At 39.3% G+C, this 25,377-nt stretch overlaps 1 protein-coding gene across 10 annotated transcripts in view; it reads right to left on the bottom strand.

The window, feature by feature from the left end:
• Positions 1 to 25,377, bottom strand: part of ZNF236 (zinc finger protein 236) — a 96,414-nt gene that overhangs the window by 3,214 nt on the left and 67,823 nt on the right. For 6 of the 10 annotated variants that reach the window (XM_074823213.1, XM_074823251.1, XM_074823233.1 and 3 more), the window contains 9 exons: positions 24,972 to 25,337; positions 22,923 to 23,068; positions 21,417 to 21,660; positions 20,764 to 20,943; positions 19,320 to 19,472; positions 18,641 to 18,831; positions 16,840 to 16,971; positions 10,823 to 11,020; positions 5,131 to 5,260 (listed from right to left, as the gene is read on the bottom strand). In XM_074823213.1, coding sequence (XP_074679314.1) covers positions 5,131 to 5,260; positions 10,823 to 11,020; positions 16,840 to 16,971; positions 18,641 to 18,831; positions 19,320 to 19,472; positions 20,764 to 20,943; positions 21,417 to 21,660; positions 22,923 to 23,068; positions 24,972 to 25,337 — 1,740 coding nt within the window. The other 4 variants (XM_074823239.1, XM_074823223.1, XM_074823269.1 and 1 more) reach the window with 4 other exon arrangements.

The raw sequence follows: 25,377 nt of genomic DNA, 5'->3' as shown, positions 1-25,377 counted from the left end.
CAATAAAAGGTCCTTTAAAGCACAGAAATGTTCTTTTGATTTTTGTTAACAATGGTCTCAATAGTTTGAAGTGAAATCTATGTTTCCTCAGATACTTTTGACTCCAGGTTTTCTACTCTGTTAAGATGAACAGCCTTTTTGTGGTGTGTAATAAATTACCACATGTTCTTTTTGTAGAATTGGAAGCATCAGCTTCCCTCTAATTTCGGCAACGTTTCTCCAAACTGCTCTTCACTGATAAATCTGAATGTACAAGGTATTTAGAGCTATTAAGAGAAATAATGTGTTTTCCTTCTGGCCACTGACTCAGTAGGTATTGACCATTATAAATTGTTAAAAATGTTTAATCAAGATAGAAATCACAAACACTTTCTCACAGACAAGGTGCATACATTTAGGAAAGTGAATCAGTTCAGACTTACATTAGCCTTTTCTATCACCATTTATGTAAGAGGACCCATCTAAAAACTTTTGCGCAGCACGTTTTCACTCTTTTGGTTTTAAGGGATTTTTAAAAGAACATTCTCTTCTGAAAGAATGACTATCACATGGATTGATTTGCTGTTTCAACAACATCAGACAACAGTAATATAAAAATGAATTTAGCAAGGATTGTTACAGTTTGTGGGCATTACTAGCACATGAGCACCCGAGTACAAGAGACCCAAAAACATTTGAGGATTTACTGAGTAAATTACAAGTCATTCCAAAATACAAAGAATTTTTCCTATGATGGCGCAGATTTATGAGAAACAGATGCATAAAGGGACTCTGCTCTGCTCTCAGCCTTCCCAAAGTGCTCCGTGTCTATTACAAGGGGTGGCATGAATCAAAGCAGGAGAAGGGAAACCGGCCTTCTTCTGTGCTTTCAGATTATTTTGTGGAACTCTTAACTAGAACACTGCCATTCTTTAAAGTCTGTAATTCTTTAATTCTTTAAATCAGTTATGCAGAAAGAAAATTATTGGGGAATTCTAAAGACTTTTAAACTCCTTGGACTGTAATTCCTGCCTCTCTTTTCCTGCCCCCAGTATAACCAGAATGTTCCTTTCTACCACAGTAACCTCAAAGCAGCTCTATGCCCCTTCCTCAGTTCTTCTCTCAAGAAGAGCAATCACCATTTCCCTTGGGGCAGGGGGTGAAGGGAAGAGAAGCATATACATTCCACCCATTAAGTGAGAATACACAGGGTCAGCAGAGACCCCTAACCCATAAAAACAGCCCCAGTAGATCAGATCTAAGTTTCCTCCCATGCTCAGATGAGAAACCACCTTCAACCAGTTGGTATGAACACCCCTTATAAAACATGCTTATACACACACCCATCATACGGTAATTGCAACTAGCAGCAACCAATCAGCGATGAATGCTGCTAGCTGACACATGGCTGCAAATACCCATTATCCTTATCAAGAGTTATTGCTTATCTACCAGAAGTTCAGTTTTGCTGAAAGTGGATGACGCAGACCACTAAAATTAAAGTCTATCCTACCATAATAACTTCCCCTCCTGTTACAATACTCTCTAGTCACTGTAATCGATACGTATCACCCACACTGCAGTATTTCACAACTTGATCCATAAGGATCTCATCCCTTCCCAGCTAAATGATCGCCCATGTTCTTCACTGCTTTTTACGCTCATTGCCTCTCCTGTCTATCCATGCCTTCCCACTGCAACATCTCTAAACATGCTCTTAGGATTCCCAAATCTCAGAATTTCCTTAGCAAAAGAACTCAAACCATAAATTCACCAAGTTCATGAATCCTCTCTATCCAAACTCCTATCCTTTCCTGCTAGAGAGTTCTCAGCAACTGAATGAAATGTAAAAAAAGAGTCAGGGCCTGGACCTGGGACCTCTCTGGCTTTCAGCTGCTGAGCAAACCCTAACACCTCAAAGCGCAAACACTCATGAAATGAGGTGCTCCTGCAATTACTGTTCCTACTTTACCTTTGACAGTATACAAACCGTGTGCTGAATTAGGCAACCAAAATGAGCCAAATTCATTTTACCAGAACAAATCAAAAAATGCCACAGTAGGCTACACACTGTATAGGCCTCATCTAATTCATTCACATTTGGAATCACTGACTAATTATTCTCCAATTCTTCTTTTTTTCCATGCTAAAACAAGTATCAGACTACAAAAACAAGTACCGGACTACATTAATTTCTTTGGAAACCTTGACTAGCTGTCTCAGTATCTGCTTATGTGCAATGGTCAGTATGAACTAATTTAACTCTAATGGAAGACAGACTCATTCATCACCTAACAACGACTTCTATATGGCCACTCCTATACGGGACATTAAAGCAGTTTCCTAGACTGTGACAATCTTAAAATGTTTTCAGCCGCATCTATTTTTTTTTCCCTGTCTTCCCTGGAAATCCTTTTAACATTTATTATTCATAACATCACAGTATACAGCCTTAGACACAGACAGAAACTCTACCATATAACTGCTTCATGAAAACAGAGCAAAGAGACAGACCCTACCTTTAAGAACGTGACATAAACATAATGTAAGAGAAAATAAATTAACCGATACACAAGTATATAAGGACATATTAAGATAATGTAAATTATCAAGACATCAACAGCCTATCAGATGTCATACAGACACATAAAAGAATTCAAAGATACTACTGAATAAACATTTACAATCCTTCCAAACATTTGGAACAGCAAGGTAGAATGCATGTGAGAGCATGTGTCTGTTTATAAAAGACTGCATTTGTCAAAGACAGAGAAAAGAAAGTTTTGATGCATGAAATAACAGCATGCACAAGACACTCAGATATAGACGAGTCTATACTTCAGAGATGCAGTCCTAAAAAAACTGCAAGGACTTAATCTGAAGATGCAAAGTGAAGGTCCATTCAAAGATGAAACTCAAATTACATGTCACAAGACCAGCAAGTGATGCTAACCAAGGAAAAATGACAGGGTTAACAAGATAACTTGAAGGAAGAGATTAGGAACTTTGCTTTAAATGAACAAAGAGCAGCCAAAAGCTAACAACCAGAAGTTGACACAGGGGAAAGACAAAGCTCTGGCTGACTCACTGAAAGAGAGTTACCCTTTTGTGGGAGTCTTCTTATGCTATATAGCACATCCAGTCAATTCCTTGGTGCCCTCCAGCTTTGTAGCAACACAGATAACCTTCCCCTGTCTTTAACTCTAGCAGCCATGACAGCTCTTAATTGGTAGCAGTGGTACGGAAAAGAGAGAAGTTTCAGAGAACCAACTCCTATATTTAGAACTCATGTTCTTAAGATACAGAAGGTGAAGGGGAAGGCAGTTGGGCTATCCCATGTACAGCTTTCAACTTGTAGCAGGGCAGAAGCTGCAACCTGAAAAGCACTTCTATCACAGAAAATGTGTGCTCCCTAAAAGAAATCAGTATAGTCTTTTTATACAGTAACAGTGGAAGAAAGTAATTAAGCAGAAAAGAACACAAAAAACTAAAAGCACTGGCATTAGAACCAGATGAACTGAGTAGCTCAATGACAATGAAGCACTGCATACAGCAGTCAGTATCAGCAGTCAAGACTGTCCCTTATTTAACATCACTGAGCACACCCAGTCATTTGTACATTCTCCTATAGACTTGAAGATGATCATATCCAGTGTCTTTACACCACTTTAAATAATGCTTTAAAATATGCTTTTATTAATCTGCTTCAAAGACGACAAACTTTTAGATACAAGCCCATGCATTCACATAACCTCAGCAGTACTGCCAACCCCAAAATACAGAGAACCTTAGTGAAGTGTGATGTTCTGGCTTTAAACACAGTTTCTGAGATTTCAAGTCTGCTGTTCATTTTAATTTCACAGAATCACAGAATCATTCAGGTTGGAAAAGACCCTTGGGATCATCGAGTCCAACCGTCAGCCCTACTCTACAAAGCTCTCCCCTACACCATATCCCCCAGCATCTCATCTAAACGACCCTTAAACACATCCAGGGATGGTGACTCCACCACCTCCCTGGGCAGCCTATTCCACTGTCTGACCACTCTTTCTGTGAAAATTTTTTTCCTAATGTCCAGTCTGAACCTCCCCTGTTGGAGTTTAAAGCCGTTCCCCCTTGTTCTGTCACTAATCACCTGTGAGAAGAGACCAGCACCAACCTCTCTACAATGTCCCTTCAGGTAGTTGTAGAGAGTGATGAGGTCTCCCCTCAGCCTTCTCCTCCTCAAACTTAACAGTCCCAGCTCCTTCAGTCTCTCCTCATAGGATCTGTTCTCCAAGCCCTTCGCCAGCTTCATTGCCCTCCTCTGCACTCGCTCCAGCACCTCGATATCCCTCTCGTATTGAGGTGCCCAGAACTGGACACAATACTCCAGGTGTGGTCTCACCAGTGCAGAGTACAGGGGGACTATCACCTCCCTACTTCTGCTGGTCACACTATTTCTAATACAAGCCAGGATGCCGTTGGCTTTCTTGGCCACCTGGGCACACTGCCGGCTCATGTTCAGCTGTTTGTCAATTAGAACCCCCAGATCCTTCTCTTCCAGACAGCTCTCCAGCCACACCTCCCCAAGCCTGTAGCGATGCATGGGGTTGTTGTGGCCCAAGTGCAGGACCTGGCACTTGTCCTTGTTGAAGCTCATCCCGTTAACGTTGGCCCACTGATCCAATCTATCCAAGTCTCTCTGTAAAGCCTCCCTATCTTCATGCAGATCGACACTACCACTTAACTTGGTGTCATCTGCGAACTTACTGATGATACACTCTATGTCCTTATCAAGATCATTGATAAAGATGTTAAACAGAAATGGTCCCAACACCGAGCCCTGAGGAACACCACCTGTGACCGGCCACCGGCTGGATTTAGCTCCATTGACCATCACTCTCTGGGACTGTCCATGCAGCCAGTGCTTGACCCAGCAGACTGTTTGCTCATCCAGGCCATGGGCAGCCAGTTTTTCTACGAGAATCCTATGGGGAACTGTGTTGAATGATTTTCTAAACTCTCTGGGTTAGAAATTTACTTGGGTTTTTTTTAAGCTTAAGTTGATATTTAAATGCAGTTACCTGAAACCCTGAGCAAGGAATCCAAACATAACACCCATTTATTCACAAGAAAATCTTGCAAGATAAAAATAATTTCTGGTATTACCTGTGTGAATGCGACTATGTCTCTCCAGCTGACTTGGCTTAGCAAAAGCTTTTTCACAAGTATCACACTTAAACACTCTAGGCTTCTGGGAACTCAGTGAAGGTCCAGCCTGATGGGTTTGCATGTGTTCCTAAGCCAGTATAGAAAAAAAATACATTTCAGACCATTTAAAAGAACTTCAGTATTTAACATAAAAATGTATTCACACTTTGAAGACAAAAACATAGGATCTTAGTCATCACCAGACAAGCTGGAGGAAGATGGAAGCCTGCAGGTTTTTTTCTTTTCAATGAGAGATTGTTTTTGTATATCAACTCGTTGTAAGGCTGATGCAGCAGTATCTTTAAATTTCTGAAAACCTCTGTCAATAACTGTATGCATTGCTTTTTTTGCATACATTAGTCCCTTCACTAATTATCTGAAGCAAAATAAATAAATAAAAAAAAAGAGCTCTTGAAATGCTTTGTTCACTTACAAACACAGATTTTGGACAACTGTGCACACTGTAAGTTAACGCTGACCTTTTTCCCTCCCCTCTGCAGTATTCATCTCCCCTCCCCTTGCCTGATACATACATAATTCCTACTCAGCACCTGAGTATCACTGTAAAACTGTACAGGCCTCAGAGGGGACTATCACAACATACACACAGGCAGCTGCACTGTGTCAAAGTGCGAATAGAACCACTTCACAATGAACTCAAATTAATAATAATTTAAAAAAAAAAATCACTAAGGTCCTTGCAGACAAGAAAGCAGAATGAGGGTATGACATGTTTCATCTTTATGAAGAACCACTAGTAACAGTTCTAACTTCAGTGTTTTTAATTCACTGATGCTGGGCCCATAAGTTTTGCAAATTTAGAGTATCTTATGTAATCTATTAACTTCTTCATTTAAATCTCTTCAGTAATACCAAGATACAATTCAAATTACAAAAGAAAGCAAATGCAAACATATTTAATTTTAAAAACTAATCAAGAACTGTATGTGAAACAGTACTGAGTACTTGTCCCCTTTCTAAAATGCATGTGGATATTCTCTTCTAGTCTGTCCATTACAGACTAGACTATTAATTAGTCTTTACTACATCTAAACAATAAGTCTTTACTACACCTAAACAATAAGCCTTTTTGATGTCTATGAAGTCCTATTCCTCACTCCATGAACTGAAGCAAATTGTGTCTGCAGAATTTGTTTTCATTGGTAAATCAGCAAGACAGTTACAGGGAAGAATATTATTATCATAGTAATTATAATAATATAGTATTATAGGGAAATAATAAAAGGTCTTCTAAGAAAATCACAGAGGAATCATAAACCACAGCTTAGTTGGAGATGAAGAAAATCTTTTGCTTTTATCTTGTTCATTATCTCCTGAAGCACTGAAATTGTAGAAGTAGGCTATGACCTACTCCAGAAAAATTATCTGAAACTGGCTGCTTTTTTCTGTCCACCACAAAAAAAACCCCAATCCAAAATAACAAAAAAAACCCCCAAAACCCTAACAACACCTCATGCTCCATTTTTTACTTGAAAGTAATCAGGAGAGCATTCAGATAGCTGCTATAAAATTTTCTCTGCCACCTTTCTCTGAACAAACAGTTTCTGATGCAATTCTGTTCCACTGATCTGCCAAACCCTTACATCTTACCTGAAAAATATATGCTTTTGAAAATATTTCATAGGAATACAATGCTCTGAAGTGCAAGCACTTCTTTATAGACACCCTTAGTATTTCTTTGATTGTTCATATGCTATTTACAAGTTTATTTGTGTAATTCTCATATTTTTCAGACTGGAAATATCTTGGGGTCCCAAACAATCATTAAAAATAGGAAACATCTGAAAGGGCCCTTTACCCCCCAACTCATGTACTAGTATGCAACTCTCATGCCCCACCAATCTTGAACCATTAATTATAACCACCTCAAAGTATCACACTAAAAAGTTTGTTTCATTCCATTGTTTTAATAAGATCACAACCTCATTCTATTTTCATTTTAGAATGATGTCCGTCCTTTATGTACTATCTAAAGTCCTGCAGGTATTTCCACTATCTAATGATATGGAATTGGACTGTTTAGTAACTGTGGATGTCTTTTAAGATTCTCCTCTCTGAAGCTCTAAAATCAGGACAGTCACCAACACCAGAAGGGGAACCGAAAACACTGCACAGAAAATTTTTGACACCAGGGCTGGGGTAGGTGGTGGGGGTGTTCATACATAATTTCTAAAGAAGCTTTTCTTGCCGATAATTGTGAAATTGCTGGTGCTGATGCCTTTCGAGAAAACAAATACAGTTAAGTATTGTCATCTAAACATTGGTACCCTTACCTCCTATTGGGTTTTTCTAGAAAGCCTGAAATTTGGCAGTGCTCTTAACATTTTTGGTGATCTCCAGAATACCATCAGTACAAAATGAAGATCTTGAGTAAGAGATCACTGAACACTGAACGCTTCCCCAAACCCTAAGCCCTAAACCCTAAAATGAAACCCATGGTTTCATTTATCTTTGTTGAACTTCCTGTTAAAGACTGCTCACAGCTGATGTTCTGGAACACCTGATGAAGAGGACGAATCTGTTTTAGGACATGATGGCTAAGTACTAAATGAAACTGTCTTTTTGTTTAAAACACCCTCTCCTCCATCTCACCAGAAGTGAAAAATGATGATTTGGAGATTCATTTTGACTTTCATCATCAGAAATCTTGGATTGGGTTTGTACAGGATACTGAGAAAACCCTCCTGAAATAAGATTTATCAGCTTTCATAGCCACTAGTTGGACTGACAAAGATCAAACTGTTATGCTGGTCAAAAGAGAGTAATAGTGCTTCCACAAGATCAGCCGTATCAAACTGTAAACTTCTGCCCCATTTTTGATGAATGTTCCGAGAACTTAGCTGGTCATTCTGCTGGTTTGTATGTGTCTGTATGTGTATACGGGAAAAGAAACTGTTGAAACTTCACCATCCAGTGAGGTTCACTCTCCAATTTTTACATATACATGCAACATTATCCTCCTTTCATAGAAACTAATAAATGTGATCTTTTGCAAACGCTGGTATCTGTGGATCTGAAGGTTGAAAATGGTCTACTGCAGTGAGCAGGAAGTGCTTCCTGGTACAAAGCCATGGATTCAAGAAGCATCCCAAATAAAGCAAGTAAGACTGTCTTTTACATCAGAAAGTACCCATTCAAGAAATCAACTTTTAAATATAAATGCTTTTCTATCATCACCCTAGCCTTATTTAAATAGCAGGTTTTTGTCCACTTTGTTTCTGATCTGAGTTGGACTGCAAATTTTTTTCAAATCTCTTTTGCTGAGAAAGTTCATAGAATCATAGAATCATTTAGGTTGGAAAAGATCCTTAAGATCATTTCGTTCATCTAACACTGCCAAATCCACCACTCAACCATGTCCCTAAGTGCCACATCTACATGTCTTTTAAATACCCTCAGGGATGGCGACTCAATCACCTCCCTGGGCAGCCTGTTCCAGTACTTAACAACCCTTTCAGTCAAGAAATTTTCCTAATATCCAACCTAAACCTCCCCTGACACAACTTGAGGCCATTTCCTCTCGTCCTATCACTTGCTACCTGGGAAAAGAGACCGACACCCATCTTGCTACAACCTCCTTTCAGGTAGTTGCAGAGAATGATGTCTTCCCTGAGCCTCCTTTTCTCCAGACTAAATAACCCCAGTTCCCTCAGCTGCTCCTCATACGACTGGTGCTCTATAGACCCTTCACCAGCTTTGCTGCCCTTCTCTGGACTCACTCCAGTAATTCAGTGTCCTTTTTGTAGTGAGGGGCCCAAAACTGAACACAGTATTCAAGGTGCGGCCTCACCAGTGCCAAGTACAGGGGCAAGATCTCTTCCCTGTCCCTGCTGGCCACGCTATTTCTGACACAAGCCAGGATGCTATTGGCCTTCTTGGCCACCTGGGCACACTGCCGGCTGAAATTCAGCAGACTATCAACCACCACCCTCAGGTCCCTTTCTGCCAGGCAGCTTTCCAGCCACTTTTCCTTGAGCCTGTAGCACTGCATGTGGTTGGTGTGACCCAAGTTCAGGACCCAGCACTTAGCGTTGTTGAACCTCACACAGTTGGCCTCAGCCCATCGATCCAGCCTGTCCAGATCCCTCTGTAGAGCCTTTCTACCCTCAAGCAGAGTAACACTGCCACCCAACTTCACAGAATCACAGAATCATCAAGGTTGGAAAAGACCTTGTAGATCATCCAGTCCAACCATTAACCTAGCACTGACAGTTCCCAACTACACCATATTCCTAAGCACTATGTCGACCCGACTCTTAAACACCTCCAGGGATGGGGACTCCACCACTGCCCTGGGCAGTCCTTTCCAACACCTCACAACCCATTCTGTAAAGAAATACTTCCTAATATCCAGTCTAAACCTTCCCTGGTGCAACTTGAGGCCATTACCTCTTGTCCTATTGCTTGTTACTTTGTTAAAGAGACTCGTCCTCAGTTCTCTGCAACCTCCTTTCAGGTAGGGCTGTACCAGGGTAGGAAGTTACCTTGTATCTTTAACCTGGGCCCAGTATACAATGGAAGGTTAATAGAAGGTTAAGGTTTAATTATGAACAAAATGTAATACCAGCCAGTTCTAAAAAAACAAATTGAAGAGAGACTGATATTTACGTTTTGTTATCATTGCTTAAGGAAAACAAGTATCAATATTGTATTTCTCTTTTTTTTTTTCCCCCTGGAAAATTTCTCCTAAACCACAGGCTAACAGTTTCAGAACACCACATTTTATGACAGTTTCCCCAAGGACCAAGAGTCTGGTTGACACACAGGATCACTCCAAAGGAGTAAACTTCACAAACTGGGCATATTTCCTCAAAATATGATACTAGAGTGAAAGGAAATCTATTGAAAAACTCTCCTAAGAGCTATTTAATATAAAGACATTGCCTCTGGCTCCAGAAATTTCCTCGTAAAAATTCTGGGAAGCTGGCAAAATTCTGGACAAGTTACATGTTTGCTCTTTCCATAAAGTATTTCTTCACATCACTGCCTCTTAGTATCTCTCAGAGATAGCATACTGGCCTGGACATACTACTTGTCTAGTACAGCCCAATATTCCTAACATGAACACTCTATAATCTCATTAAAAAATTAAACACACCACTGATTTTTTTTAAAAGACTTGGAAGTATTGGGTTGTTCATAATATAGAGAAAACTGCATCAAAAATATCACTAAACAACAGCAATAATATAAGGATATTTAAAACAAATGCTTCCTCTACAGACATCACTTGTACTCACAAGACAGAGCATCTAAAAATCAAGTGATAGAGTGCAAAGCAAATAGCTTCCTATAATTCCAAAAGCTTGTCTGGAAATCAGGACTAGCAGTGATGACATTCATAAGCAAATAAAGTAACTGAAATCTTTCTCTGGCACTATTATTTGCATGACAGGCATTCACATTTTTCATTCTGTGGTCAATACATTAAAACCCTTTCCATACTCCAGGAGAGAGTCCTCTATCTGTGTATACGTTATCACTTCGACTCCCTCTCTCAGATGCACACCCTTCACACTGTAAAAGGAAAGGAAAGGTAAAGGGATAATAGGTACCTTTCATTAATATCATGAAAAGTCCAAAACAAAAGAAGGAGTTAACAGAACAATCAACTGTTATTACCAAATACCTTGAGATGTGTGGCCCGCTTAAAGGCTTTATTGCAGACATGGCAAACGTGTATTCTCTCCTTGCCATGAACCTCTTTACTATGGTGCATCAACATGGTGGCTGAAGAAAAGGTTTGACTACACTCAAAACACTGGTGTACACGACCTTCTTTTTCTGCTTGACTGCTTTTAGTCACATTGGGAGAAACCTCTGTCACCTGAAACAATTTACAAAAACGCTATCAAATAATCTCATAGGCACATCCACAATAGTGATTTATTTTTCAAAATCTACCCCAATATGACCAATTTTTGGAGAGTACTTGTAGGCAACTTACCAACACAACAGAAATTAGTGAGTTGTATATAAATATGATCATGTATTTCATTGATCTTAAGAATGACACATATATGTATTTTAAGAAAACAGAAATATTATAACTATGATCAAATTCATGTACACATTATAAATAGAATGTGTTTGTATCAGTATTTTCCTACATTCAGTTTTATATTCCTGACCATCTCAGATGATTCTCACATTTCTCACTGAACAAAATTCAAAGCCAAAAACATTTCAGACAAAAAAGAAAGTATCTCTGATTTTACAGAGGAGAAGAATATTTTCTATTTGTTTAATTTTCATATGGAAGTAAAGCTCTGAGCTACCAATGCAAAGTTCCAGAAGTACTGAAACACAATAAAAAGTTGATAGACTTTGGATGGAGTTGTGCTGCATTTTTGTTTTGCTTTAATCAATGACAAGTGTTTGGAAAATTTCACTTTCTTCAAATAAAATAACACAAAATTCCTTCAACTTTACAGATACAAAAGAATCTTAAATACAATAACTTATAGAAAGGAACAAATGAAGATGAAGATAAAGGAAGCAGTACTCTACATGAATTATTCAGGATGAACTAAAAAGACACAGAACATAGTAGGATATTATCCATACTAGAAAGCAAAGAAGCAATATAAGGCACATTGAATGAAAAAAATCCTGTGTGTGCACACACATGCATGTGTTTGTTTCCAACTAGTTGGAACCTCTCAGGAAAAGGGTGAAATGTTGAAAGGTCAATCAACGTAGTCACCATGATTAAATGAAACACACATTACAGGGAATGACAGAAAACTAGTTTAGTGTTACATCTTGACTGTTATTACAGTAGTGCTACTCATAGTCACACTTTACAAGTGACTTTAATAAGTCTTATGAAATGGCACCCTGATTTATGAGAGAATATAAATTGAAAGACACAAAAAATCTAGTTTTAAATTCAGAAGAGTAAGAAAATATGTTCATATTAAATTTTAAAACACCCGTTTTCAGAGAGTATTTGAACACTAAAATTGTTAAAAACTCACACTCATAAGCATCTGCAAACGTAAAAATCATATGCACAAGATGTTATTAGAAACATAAAATAGTTCAAGTTGGAAGGGATGGCTTGAGATTGTCTAGTCCAATGTCCCTAGAGCACACTCAGGGCCATGTCCAGACATGTTTTGAATGTCAGCAAGTATGGAGACTCTATAAGCTCTCTGGACAACCTCTTCCAGGGTTCAACCACCCTCACAGTGAAACCGGGTTTCTTTGTGCTCAGATGGAATTATTTTAATTTGTGCCCATTGCCTCTTGTCCTTTCACTGGGTATCACTGAGAAGAGCCTGGCTCTGTCTGCTTTACTTCCTCCCATCAGGCACATATGGACATTGATAACAACCCCCCGACCCAGAGCCTGCTCTCTTTTAAACTGAACAGTCACAGCTCTCTCAGTCTCTCCTTCTATGCTGGATGCTCCAACCCCTTAATCATCTTTGTAGCCCTCTACTGCACTCACTCCTGTATATCCATGTCTTTCGTACCGGGGGGCCCAGGACCAGACACAGCACTCCAGATGATGTGTTCTCACTGCCACTGAGAAGAGGGGAGGATGAACCCTCTTGATCAGCTGGCAACGCTCTTCTTAATGCATCCCAAGATGTTGATGGCCACCTTTGCCACATTGCTGGCTCATGGTCAACTACTTGTCCACCAGTGCCCCCTGGTCCATCTTTGAAAAGCTGCTTTCCTGCTGCCCTCAGTGCGTACTAGTGCATGGGGTTGTCCTTCTCCAGGGACAGGACTTTGTAGGTCCCTTTGCTGATCTTCATGAGGTTCCTGTCAGCCCAGTTCTCCAGTCTGTTGAGGTCCCTCTGCATGGCAGCACACCCATGCAGTCTGTTAACTACTTCCAGTTTTCTACCACCTCTAAACCTGCTGAACATGCACTCTATCAGGTACATCACTTAATGAAGAGTATCAATTAACAGTACTAGCCCCAGTATGTGAACCCGGGGGTAACACCACTAATGACTGGCCTTGAGATGAACTTTGTTCCGTGGATCACAACCCTTTTGAGACCAGCAGTTCAGCTAGTTTTCAATCCAACTCACTGTTCCATTTTGCTAACCCATACTTCATCAGCTTGCCTATGAGGAAGTTAGGGGAGACAACATCAAAAGTCTAACTAAAGTCAAAACAAACCACATCCACTGCTCTCCTCATCGACCAAGCCAGTTGGATCTCCTCATGGAAGGTTCTCAGGTCAATTACGCACGATTTCCCCTCCACAAATCCATGCTGACTACTCCCAACAATCTTCTTGTCCTTCATGTGTTTGCAAATGCTTTCCAGGATTATTTGCTCCATCACCTTCCCAGGGACTGAGGTGAAGGTGACTGACCTGTACTTCCCCAGGTTCTCCATCCTGCCCTTCTTGAAGGCAGGAGTAACTTTTGCTTTCCCCCAGTCCTCAGGAACCTCTCCCAGTCGCCCTCACCTTTCAAAGTTAACAGACAGTGGTCTCATGACAACATCAGCCAGCTCCGTTAGTACTCATGAGTGTATCCCATCACCAACGGATTTGTGTATGAACCTACTCTACTGAGGGCAAGTATTCAGTGCTCCACCCTTTGCCACTGATCCTGGTGATCTGGGATTGAAGAAGACAAATCTTACCAATAAAAATAAAGCAAAGAGACACTCAGTACATTGGCCGTTTCCAAATCTCCTGTCACCAGGTCCTCTGCCCTAATCTGTAGCAAGCCAGCTCATCTTCCTTTTGCTGCTGATACACTTGTAAAAGCCTGTCTTACTACATTTTATGTCCCTTTAAGCTCCAACTCCAGGTGGGCTTTAGGTCTCCCTAACTCATCCCTATCTCCTTGAATGATGTCTCTGTACTCCTTCAAGGTCATTTGATCTTGCTTCCAATAACGTATGCTTCTTTTTTGTCTTAGTTTTGTCAGGAGCTTCTTGTTCCTTCACACTGACCTCCTGTCACCTTTGACTTCCTACACATTGGGACTGATGATTCTTGAGCTTGGAGGAGAACAACATTTAAAATCAAGCAGCTCTCCTGGTCCTTCTTCTCTCCAGGTCCGCTTACCATATGATTATTTCAAGCTGTACTGGGTTTGCACGGCAAGGTTTTGGTAACAGGGGCACTACAGGGGTGGCTTCTGTGAGAAGCTACTAAAAGCTTCCCCTATGTCAAACAGAGCCAGTGCCAGACGGCTCCAAGATGGACCCACAGCTGGCCAAGGCCAAGCCCATCAGTGACAGTGGTAGCACCTCTGGGATAACATATTTAAGAGGAAAAAGCTGCTATGTAATAGCAATTACAGCCGAAGAGAGGAGTGAGAATATGTGAGAGAAACAACTCTGCAGGCAAAGCTAAAGTGAGGAAGTCAGTGAAGGGAGCTGTCAGTGAAGGAGGAGAGGGAGGAGGTGCTCCAGGAAGCAGAGTAGAGAAGCCCATGGCGAAGACCATGGTAAGGCAGGCTGTCCCCCTGCAGCCCATGGAGGTCTATGATGGAGCAGATACCCACCTGCAGCCAGGCAGGTGGGTGCCTGAAGGAGGCTGTGACCCTGTGGGAAGCTCACGCTGGAGCAGGCTCTTGGCGGGACCTGTGGACCCATGGGGAGAGAAAAGCCCACGCTGGAGCAGGTTTGCTGGTAGGACTTGTGACCTGGTGGGGGACTCAGGCTGGAGCAGTCTGTTCCTGAAGGACTGCACCCTGTGGAAGGGACCCACACTGAAGCAGAGGAAGAGTGTGAGGAGTCCTCCCCCTGAGGAGGAAGGATTAGCAGAAACAATGGGTGATGAACTGACTGCAACCCCCATTCCCCATCACCCTGTGCTGCTCAGGGGGAGAAGGTACAGAAATCAGGAGTAAAGTTGAGCCTGGGAAGAAGGGAGGGGTGGGGGGAAGATGTTTTAAGATTTAGTTTTTATTTCTCACTATCCTACTCTGATTTGACTGGTAATAAATTAAGTTTCCCCAAGTTGAGTCTGTTTTGCCTGTGAGGATAACTGGTGAGTAAACTCTCCCTGTCCTTATCACGACCCATGAGCTTTTCGTTATATTGTCTCTCCCCTGTCCAGCTGAGGAGGCAAGTGATAGAGCAGCTTTGGTGGGCACCTGGCGTCCAGCCAGGGTCAACCCACCACTTAAGTAGATCCCTGAACAGACCAAAGTCTGCTTTCCTGACGCCCAAGGTTGTGATCCTGCTGTTTGCCTTAATTTCCTCCCTCAGGTTCCTGAGCTCCACAATCTCATGGTCACTGCAACAAAGTACGTCCCTGACCTTCATATTCCCAATCAGGTCTTCCTTGTTTGCAATTATCAGGCCCAGAACACCCCCTCCACTTGCTGGCTTCTTAGTCATTTGTATCAGGAATTTATCATCAATGCACTCCAGAAATTTCCCAGATTCCTTGTGTCCTGCTTGTTGCCCTTTCAACAGATCTTAGGCAGGTTGAACCCATGTGGACCAGGGACTGCGTATCACAAATTTGTTCAGGTTGCAAAGGACCTCTTGAGATCACCTAGTCCAAATCGTCTACTCAAGAAGGGTCAGCTAAGGCAGGCTGCCAAGAACAAGGAGAAAGCCTCATCGTCATTTCTTCCTGATCAGGCGATCTGTAGCAGATGGCTAGTATTCACAAGTGTCACCCACGTTGGTCTGCTTGCCAACCCTTACCCATAAGGTCTCAGTTGGCTCACCATCCAGGCAGAGCTCCATGCATTCCCACTGCTGTCTTGCCAGTCTGTCCTTCCTAAAGATCCTGAATTCAGCCTTGGCAGCGCTTCAGTTGTATGAGCTGTAGCATCTTCTCTCTCTGATTCCAATGAGATGGCAGCCCTGCAACTGCATTCCTCCTGTTCATCCCCCATGCTGCATGCATCAGTGTACAGGCACTTCAGAGAGACACCCAATTGTGACAATTTTTCTAAGAACAGTGTTGAAGTTTCCTCTATTATATTGTTGTCTCGGCACCTTTATTGATACGCATACACTTAGGTGGGCCCCCTCCCTTCAGTCATTATTTTTGAGGTTTCTCATGCCCGTATCAGTCACAACTTGCCCACATCTTGCCAGTCCAGTCCACCACTTCTTAACTTGATTGTGGGTCACCATCTGACTCATTTTTCCTATTTTACAGCTTTCATTACCAGGTTGGTTGAAAACATTCATTTTGCCTTCAACAAGAGAAGTCTAAACTACTTTTTCTAATAGTAATACTGTATTATATATGTAAAAGCTTCTACTGAAATTCAAATACACAGGAGGTTGAAGAGACTTTGTGATGCATCACTATTAAAGCACTTTGGTTACAAAAAGAGAATGGAAAAGGTGTAGCAATAGGTGTTACTTTTTTCCACATCTCAACTTTGTCTATTTTTATTATCTAACTACAAACTTACTTGGAAATTTTTTGAGCAGTCTGTGTTGAGAGCAGGACTATGTAATTTGTAGAAAGAAACACATTATTACTTGCATTTCTTTTTTGTATATGAAAAAGTGTTTTTAACTCAAAACTTAGAATCTAGGTGACTAGGAAGTCACAATGAACCTCTTCCCAATACTCTTATTTGGGAATGACATCAGCATTCCTGCTTCAGGATATAGCAGGATGATTCCAGTATTTTGATTAAATAATGTCCTTTACCTATAAAAGATACAGAAATATATTGTATCTACCTGATACGTTATTTCATCGGAGTTTGCAGACGCTGAATGGGGTGTATGGCTCACCAGTATGACTTGCTGTGAGCCTGACCCACTTTGGCTAGCAAGACTGGAATCTGTGAGTATAGCAGGGAACTGCTGACCCTGTTGAAGAGGAGAAAAAAAAAAAAAGGTAGAATAACTACATTTAAACAACTAACTGTAGTTCTGTAAGTTATTTTTACACCTCAAAACTACTTTATTTTTCCTTGCAAAATACCATTCCAGAATCCTATCTGAACAAATGCCACTGTTTTCTCTCTTCTCCTTTCATCTAAGTCTAACAATTTAAGGGTAACAACAGCTGGAAGTCTGTAAGAGTAGAGATTCAGTTCTGATTCATTTTTCCCAGCCTTGAATCAACTGCTGAATGTTTCAGTCTTTCCTTGTCTTTGTCTCTCCAGCTGGTACTTTCCTTAACCCCTATATTCTGCTTTCTGCATAGTCTTCCCACAATATTTTCCTTTTTTTTTTTTTTAATCTTTTCATTAAATCTAATTTCAAACCACATGAAATCAAGGCACAAAATTACTACTTAAGATATAAGATTGCTAATATGATACGACTACTTCTATTTCTACATTATTGTAAAAGACTTTTCAATTTCCCCAGGAAATGCAGTATCTTCATGTACTACCTGTCTATTCATCATGATTCCTATAAGACAGACTGTGTTTTCATAGTGCCCAAAACAATGTTTGATTTTTATTTATGCCTGCCTTAACATTAGGCACAGTGTCTTATTAATAAATATCAACACTCCCAAATGTAATTGCTTAAATTATTACAAAGTCTGAAATGAAACAACATGTTGCTTTGTTACTCCGTGATGCCAGATATCAAAAATGTGTCATAAATCTATTTAAGTCTTTTCTTCCCCATCCCATAGCAAAACTGCAGAGGGAAGCATATAATCATCCTCATGGACTTTGCTTCACCAGGTTTAAATCACACATATGATAGACAATCTCATTTATATACAATTACTCATTGTAATTCAGGTCAAAAATTAAGTAAAAATCAATCTAAATCTATTTAAGCTAAGAAAGTAGAAGAAACAGCCCAAGTTTTCATATGTAAAATCTACACTGAAATGCCAACCACACAATGACCCTGAATTTTCACTTTCCAGTCTTCTAATATTATTTGATTTTTTTCCTCTCTCCCCACTCCATACATTCTATTTGCCAACATGGTTTTGGCTCCTGATGACACCACAAAAGTCTTAAATTATACTAAAAATTAATCTAATGCTAAAGCTACTAGGGAGATTATAGCCCATAGAGCACTATTCTTATAAAATTTCTTATAATGCTACCTGTTATTAAATAAGTCAATTTAGTTTAAATTCTGTCCTTTTATTTGCTGCGAAAGGAACTGTCACAATTGCTCCTCAACTCTCATGTTCTCAAGGAGGAAAAGAAAAATTCACCATAATAAACAAGTTTAGGAATACTAAGCTGTATTACTGAATAGTAATGATGAAGTACACAGTTTAGTTTATCACTAAAAATTGATCTCAAACGTTTGAAACAGCAGAACCTATCTGTTCACTGAAAAAACCACCCGGCAAAATTTACCTGTATTTCTGTTTAACTAGTTTATGCTTCTAGACGCCAGCATGCACACCGTTGGCAGAAAGAAGGAAATTTAACTGAATTTTCAGATACTATGTATTTACAGGACAAAATTATTTTCTAAGCAAAATCTCCAACTCCTGCCCTGTAAAACAGTAACATAAACTGATCTGTCAGTTCAGAAAAGCATTTCTTACCTGTGAAGTGATATTAAGTGTAACTGCATCAAGACCACCTGACAACATTCCCTGAGTGTCAGCAAGAGTCAAGGTGACACTACCATCTCCTCCAACTCCTGATGAAGACATTACCAAATTCTGGGCAGAAACTGTAGATTGAGATATGGGTGTTGTTGAAGGAAGGTTTGTTCCACCTGTTGTACTAAGTTCTGAAAATATGCAAAATAGTAAAAATAATAACCTGTTATACATAAACTCCCAGCTGTGAAGTTATTTTAATTGAACTTAATTTCTTATTTGCTAGGCCTTTCTAATTTGGAAGCAAATAAATCGGTGAAACAGCTAATCACATGTCAAAAAGTGTCAGAATCAGATGATAAAATTAGAAAAATTACATCTAAATGTAGCTTGATGGACATAACTCTGTAAAATGGGACATGGGAAATGACTCATTGCTGAAAAGACACCTGAAGATTTTAGATATGTCGTCTTGTTTTCATTTTTTTTTTAGTATGTGGAGTAAAGTTCATTTAAATTGGCATAACAATTTAAAGCTAGTGAGAAAACACACAAAGCCATGTAGTTCCTGAATCATAATGTATAAGATTATACTATTTCATATTTAGTTACCTGTTCTAATATTTATTTTTTAACAAAATGTTGTTATTTTTAATTAGAAAAATCACTGTATGCATACCTGGAGCATTTAGTGAAGTGCCCTGAGAAAGAAGCTGGTCGTTGCTTATAGTTAATGTAGCACCTGAAGTCTGACTGTTGATGGTTGGCGCTGTCAGCCTTAAGCCATTATTCAGATCACTGCTTCCAGAATTATGCTGAATAAGATCTTGGCCTGAATAGGAATTAGTCCTGTTATAACTGGAAATGTCTCAACATAGTCTGTTACTGTACTTAGAACTCTAAACAAGTGATCATAAAATAATAAAAGGAGCAAATACAACCAAAATACAAACTTAATTTCTACACATGCAGATTTTTATGCAGAGGTTTGTCAAGTTTTTAATACAGCTGTGATTATGCATATCTAGATACTAACATGTAGAGAAATACCTGAGATTATTAATAATTTAGACAAATATTGATCTTACTTATCTAGATTCAAGGAACCAACTTTATGAAACTACAAAAATCTAGCAAACTAAAGGCTAATGGTTAAAAATGTGATTTTTTTCAATCTACTATATGAATAATGAATTGCATTGAACCGGTCCTCTTTTGTAGAAACATCACATGCTGTTAATTTTGTGGAACGGTCAACAAGCATAGAACATATAGAAACTGAAAGCAGATTCTCTCAGTTGTTGGACACCTATCCTCCCTTTTTCTTAGATGAGTGAACATCCATTAACAAGCAGAAAAACAGAGGTGGGGGACCCGGACACCTTAACACAGACATTATTGTCATGACACTTAAAAACACTGAACACATTATAGAAAATGGAAAAAGAGAAAAAGAAAAGGAAAAGAAATTAATAAAGAAGAAAAAAGGAAGAGAAGACCACTAAATATTATACTGAATCGATCAAATAAATGCTATGATACAAAATACAAACTGTCTTTGGGGGAAATAGGAAGATATTTGTATATAGGATTGGTCTGTTAGAGGCAGTAAGAAAGTCAGTCTAAATTTATTCAAAGAGACCTGAAGTATTAATTTACGTATTATAAAGACTGTATACCTCAAAGAATGATCAGAATATCTATCAGAACACTTCCACAGGCATTTAAAGAAAACTAGATTATAAAAGCTCATTGCCAGTGCCTGCCCTGATTGTTCCCATCCCAGTACTACCCAGGAGTTGAACTACCCCAAGTGAAGGGGTAGGTACAGCAAGGAAACAAGAACTGGTTATACGGGCTTTGCCACTAAGATAAACATCTGCTGACTCAAGGCAATGAATAAAATAGGGAACCAACCTAACGTGCGTCCTCAAAGCAAACATATTTGGTTTTCAAAAGCAGATTTGTGGAATATCTTTTAAAGATGATGAATATAGACAATACACCATGGGAAAGCTGTGGGCTGTGAAAATACCCTCAAGATGCTACTGTAATGTTACCTTATAAATGCTACCTTACAAAATGGAGATCTGGTACCATTAAAGATCATTAGAAATACCAACCAGATATTGTAAGAGTGATTTCTTGAGGACTTCCTGATGAGCTTGTAGTAGTAGAACCTGAAGCATGAGCTAGAACTTGACTCAAACTGGAATTATTTATGGTCAACATTATCTCATGTTGTCCATTTGAAGATGATACCATACCCTGTGAAGTCATGACTTGAGAGATGTCCTGTGCACCTGAATATAAGCAAGTAGAACAAAAAAAATTTCATGAAGATCCTTTCTTTATAATAGACACAGCTTTTTAAAGCAATTAATACATTATTTTCTGAACTACTATAAAAGATGTAGCCACGGTATGATGCTAGAATTTCTACACTAAAGAAACAATTATTTTCATATCGAATTTACTCCTCTGTAGGTTAAGACCTTCAGAACAAAGATTTTATATTTTTCTAAAAACTATAAACATTCTTCAATATTTTCTGAAAAAATATATTAAAAAAGGTAACACAAAGTTGTATTATATTAAAAAATGCTAACACAAAGTCATAAAATTTGCTGAAGATGCTCATATAAGAACTGTATGCATATTTTATTAAATGAGGTATTTGGTGAGGGGGGCTGGGGGCAGGATTTTCTCACTGTGGGTAATACCATAAGTAAAACTAAGAAATTCAAAGCACAATACAATTATTGACACTGCTTACCACTAGCGCTGGTTGTCAACACAGACTCTTGATCAGATAGGGATCCTATTGTCATATTAGCAGATGATGTTACTGTGGGCTGCAAAGACAGGCCTGATATAGGCTGAATAACTACATTAGCTGGCACTGCATTTTCTGTTGCCTGGAGGGAGGGATTCTGTGGAGCCATACTGGGATCTCCAGTTAGCTGCTGAGCAAGTAAATTGCTCTGCTGTAATGTCTGCTGTAGAATACTTGGATCGATCTGAAAAGCAAGTGATCAATCTGAAGTGAACAAATGCAGATTATGGGAATATTTTTAACATAAGAATTCACATTCATTGCACATATATATACATATAAAATATTTACACTTTATAATTAACAATTTTGAACTTTAAAATTTAAAGTATCTGTATATAGCCAGTCTCCAAAGTCACTATCTAAGCAGTCTATTAAGCTTCACCTGTAGTTTTGTCCCTCACTTCTCTCAGCAAAATGTTTGGGAACTCATGATCGTAGTTACCTATGAGCATTCTGGGCACCACATACCCACACTGCTGGAATTCTGTACTGTCCTACTGTTGTATGTAATGCTTATCACTATCTTCAGGTCTTTGAAAGGGAAAAGGTATGGAGCAGAGAGAAGACTGATACCAGAAATTATCTATTTTTTTCAGCTCCTAGGGCTCATTAAGGTCCCGGTTCACAGTCAAACAGCTGTTCTTGAGAGTTAAAAGACAGACATTTTACTCTTTAGGGATGACTGGTGATTGGGGAAAACAAAACTAAAATATAGTTTTCTTCGTTTTACCCAAAGAACTTCTTGAGTAAAGAGCCTCTGAGGAGCCCAATGCAACTCTGAAGACGTCCCTTCCCTGACCTTGGGGTTGGACCTGGTGACCTCCAGAGGTCTCCTCCAACCTCAATGGTTCTGTGAAACTAATCAAACACAACCAAGACCATGAAAATCATTCTTTCACATAATTTCAAATATAAATTTTTAAATGTAATCATCTCACCTTTTTCTGTCATGCATTTTACAAGCTCAATGGGAATTTAAATTGTGAATCCAAATATTAGAAGCTTGCCAAATAACACAGGTGCCTTATGTTAAGGAAAAGAACATTCTGTGCAATAATTTGGGTTTGTTTATTTCTAGAGGGGGGTTTCTTCTGGGGGGTTGGGTGGGGAGCCTAAAATGTTTTTGGAGTAAAAAGACAAAATGTAATGAAAAGGAAAAAACCTCACATTTTAAAGCAATCTGTCAAAATCCTAGAGGGGTGAAACAACCTGAAAAACTGAAAAAGAAAGAAACCAAACCAGAAAAACAAACAAAAAAAAACCAACCCACTGTACAGCTATGCTTCAAGCCTTCTAACATGATACAACTTATGCAGCATGGCACTGCCGTATGCCTCACTCGACTCAAGGGATCTCTTTCAGAATTATGTATGCTCCTTAAACTTCCTTCAGCCCTCAAAGTGACTCTATAAAATTAAAAGCAAGAAACTGTGAGCAACCTACCTGTAATGTTATGTTGTTAATACTGGTGGCATCTATTCCAGAGATTTGAACATTTTGTCCAACCAGATTAGCAGCAAGTTGTAACTGTATTCCTTCAAGAGTGGCCAAGCTACCATCTGTCAAGGACACAGTTAAGTCACCTCCAGCTACCAAAGAAAACAGTTATATTATAATGTTTTTCTTTATCATTACTGACTGCCTCTTTTAGCTTATTTTTATAAATTAATACAAAAGCTATACACACACACACAGAATTTATGCCAAGAAAAATAATTTTAAGTAGACGATTGCCTATTTTAAAGCTTCATAAACTCTATGTAATTTAAGGATTATTATTAACATCTTACAAAACAAGAACCACTCCAGAGTAGCTTTGGAAACCTGGAGAAATTTGGTATAAATTTCCTTGGAGAGTGTGCCGTGTGTAAATACAAGCAGCACTCACACATGATATGTATACTCTGACTCTGAACATACACATGAAAGCTATCACCACATTTTTGCACAGCACAAACAAGAAGGTATCAAAGTTCATCCTATGTACTCGGATGGAAATAAAGGTGAGTTAGCATTTGAATTCCAAAATCTTTCGAACTTAGAAAGCTCCTCATTTCAAAAGCTGAACAGACCATCTCTACTTCTTGAGGCACTATAAGGGAAAAGTCACTTTGTGTTTGACATACCTTCTTCTCCAAACACCTTCAGTATGATCAACCAGTTTCCTTTGGTTGATGCTTCAAAAACATCTATGTAATCTTCCCCTCTCCAAAATCCTTTAGTATAATAAATCTGCTTTACAACACACCCAAGAAATACCTGCTCAGGGCAAAACCCACATCACTGATCTTGATTTAAGAAGGTTCCCACCCCTTTCTAGGACATCTGAACATGCTAAAGGCTCCTCCTTATTGGGTTCACTCAAAAATCCGAGCAAGCATCAGACAGTTTTTAATCAAAATTTATCACTAACTGTGCCTGTCAAATAACATTTACCAGTATCTTCCAAACAACCAACAGTTTGTTGGTTTTGGACAACAGTTTAGGTCAAATCAGATATGCTGGAATGGTTACAGTTAAATACGAGACTGATACATTACTGTGAATGTGCGGGCATACCTTCAAAATCAGACATGTACTGAAACAAGTGCCAAACAAAATCAAAGTCTCCCTTTCAGAAGTGTCAGACAGATAGTCCAAGACCCACAATTTAAGAAGTAAATTTATCAGTACCAGGGAACATTTCCAGACACCTGAACACTATTCGCCTCTTAAAACCGTCCCTGTTCCAACTTTGCCTGAGGACAGCTAGCACTTAAACAAACAATTCCCAAAAGCAATTTAGAAGTTAGCAAGAATCATTCTCAAAAAGTCATTTTCTTGCAACATGAAGCATGTTGAGTATTCTGTGCCAGTTGGCCTCAAAGAACGGTCTGTGGCACATTTAATGAACTAATGCAGCTGTAGTGACTGTCAACTGGTAAGACTTCACATCCTAGGCATTTAATTACTTAACATACATGCTGACAGTAGCAGTTTTTTGTATTGCTAAAGCGTTTTCTGGTTGGGTTTCTCGGGGGTGTTTTATTTTGGACTATTAACTACACACATACAGCAGAGCATGTGCACTGAAAACACACCCTTCATTATTCATGCAAACAGTGTAGACAAACTCTTCTTTGCAAAGTAAATCTTATGGAATGGAAAGCTTACAGAATAACTGTTTTGCTCTCCTTTTTAAGAAAAGGCAACAGAGTATTACCAAAAAGAATACAAGTACTCCAGCTACTTGTTATCCGTATTTTCTTCCTTTCTGCAGTGTAACACCACAGCAGAACTGAAGAGATCTTTCTAGGTGAACAGCATACATGTTCCCCTTCATTCTTAAATAAATAAATTTCCATTTATGTCACCACTGTGTATTGAATCATGAAATCAGTACAACTCTTACCTGTTTGGAAGTAGTGTTTGGCATAATTTTCTGAACTCTAATAGAAAGCAAAGTTCAGCACTTGATCTCAACACCACCACCAAAAAGTCATCCATCTTTACCTGACACTGAAGCAGGCAGGATAGCCTGGCCCACAAGTCCTTGCTGAAGTAAATTTTGATCAAACTGACTCGTCAAAACGGAGTTATTCATGATGAAAACATTAGGATCTGTTGAGGATGAATTAAGAAGACTGACTGGTTGTAGTCCCTCAGCTGAAGTACGGGCAACAGGTTTCCTAACTTTCTTTGTCTCTGGTTTGTAATGACACTGTATGTGGGTTTTTCTGCGCCCTGAAGTACGAAACCGTAAATCACAGTGTGGACATTTAAAGGGCTTTGCTCCTGTATGCAGACGCATGTGGACTTTTAGACTCCCTTTTGTAGAAAAAGAATTACTGCATACATGACAACTGAAGAGCTTCTGGCCTGGAAAAGTTTCAAAAACAGAAAGATAAGTGATAAAACC

This window comes from Strix aluco, chromosome 1 (genome assembly GCF_031877795.1).
Source record: "Strix aluco isolate bStrAlu1 chromosome 1, bStrAlu1.hap1, whole genome shotgun sequence".
Taxonomy (NCBI): Eukaryota; Metazoa; Chordata; class Aves; order Strigiformes; family Strigidae; genus Strix; species Strix aluco.
This window is presented reverse-complemented; position numbering and strand designations above follow the sequence as displayed.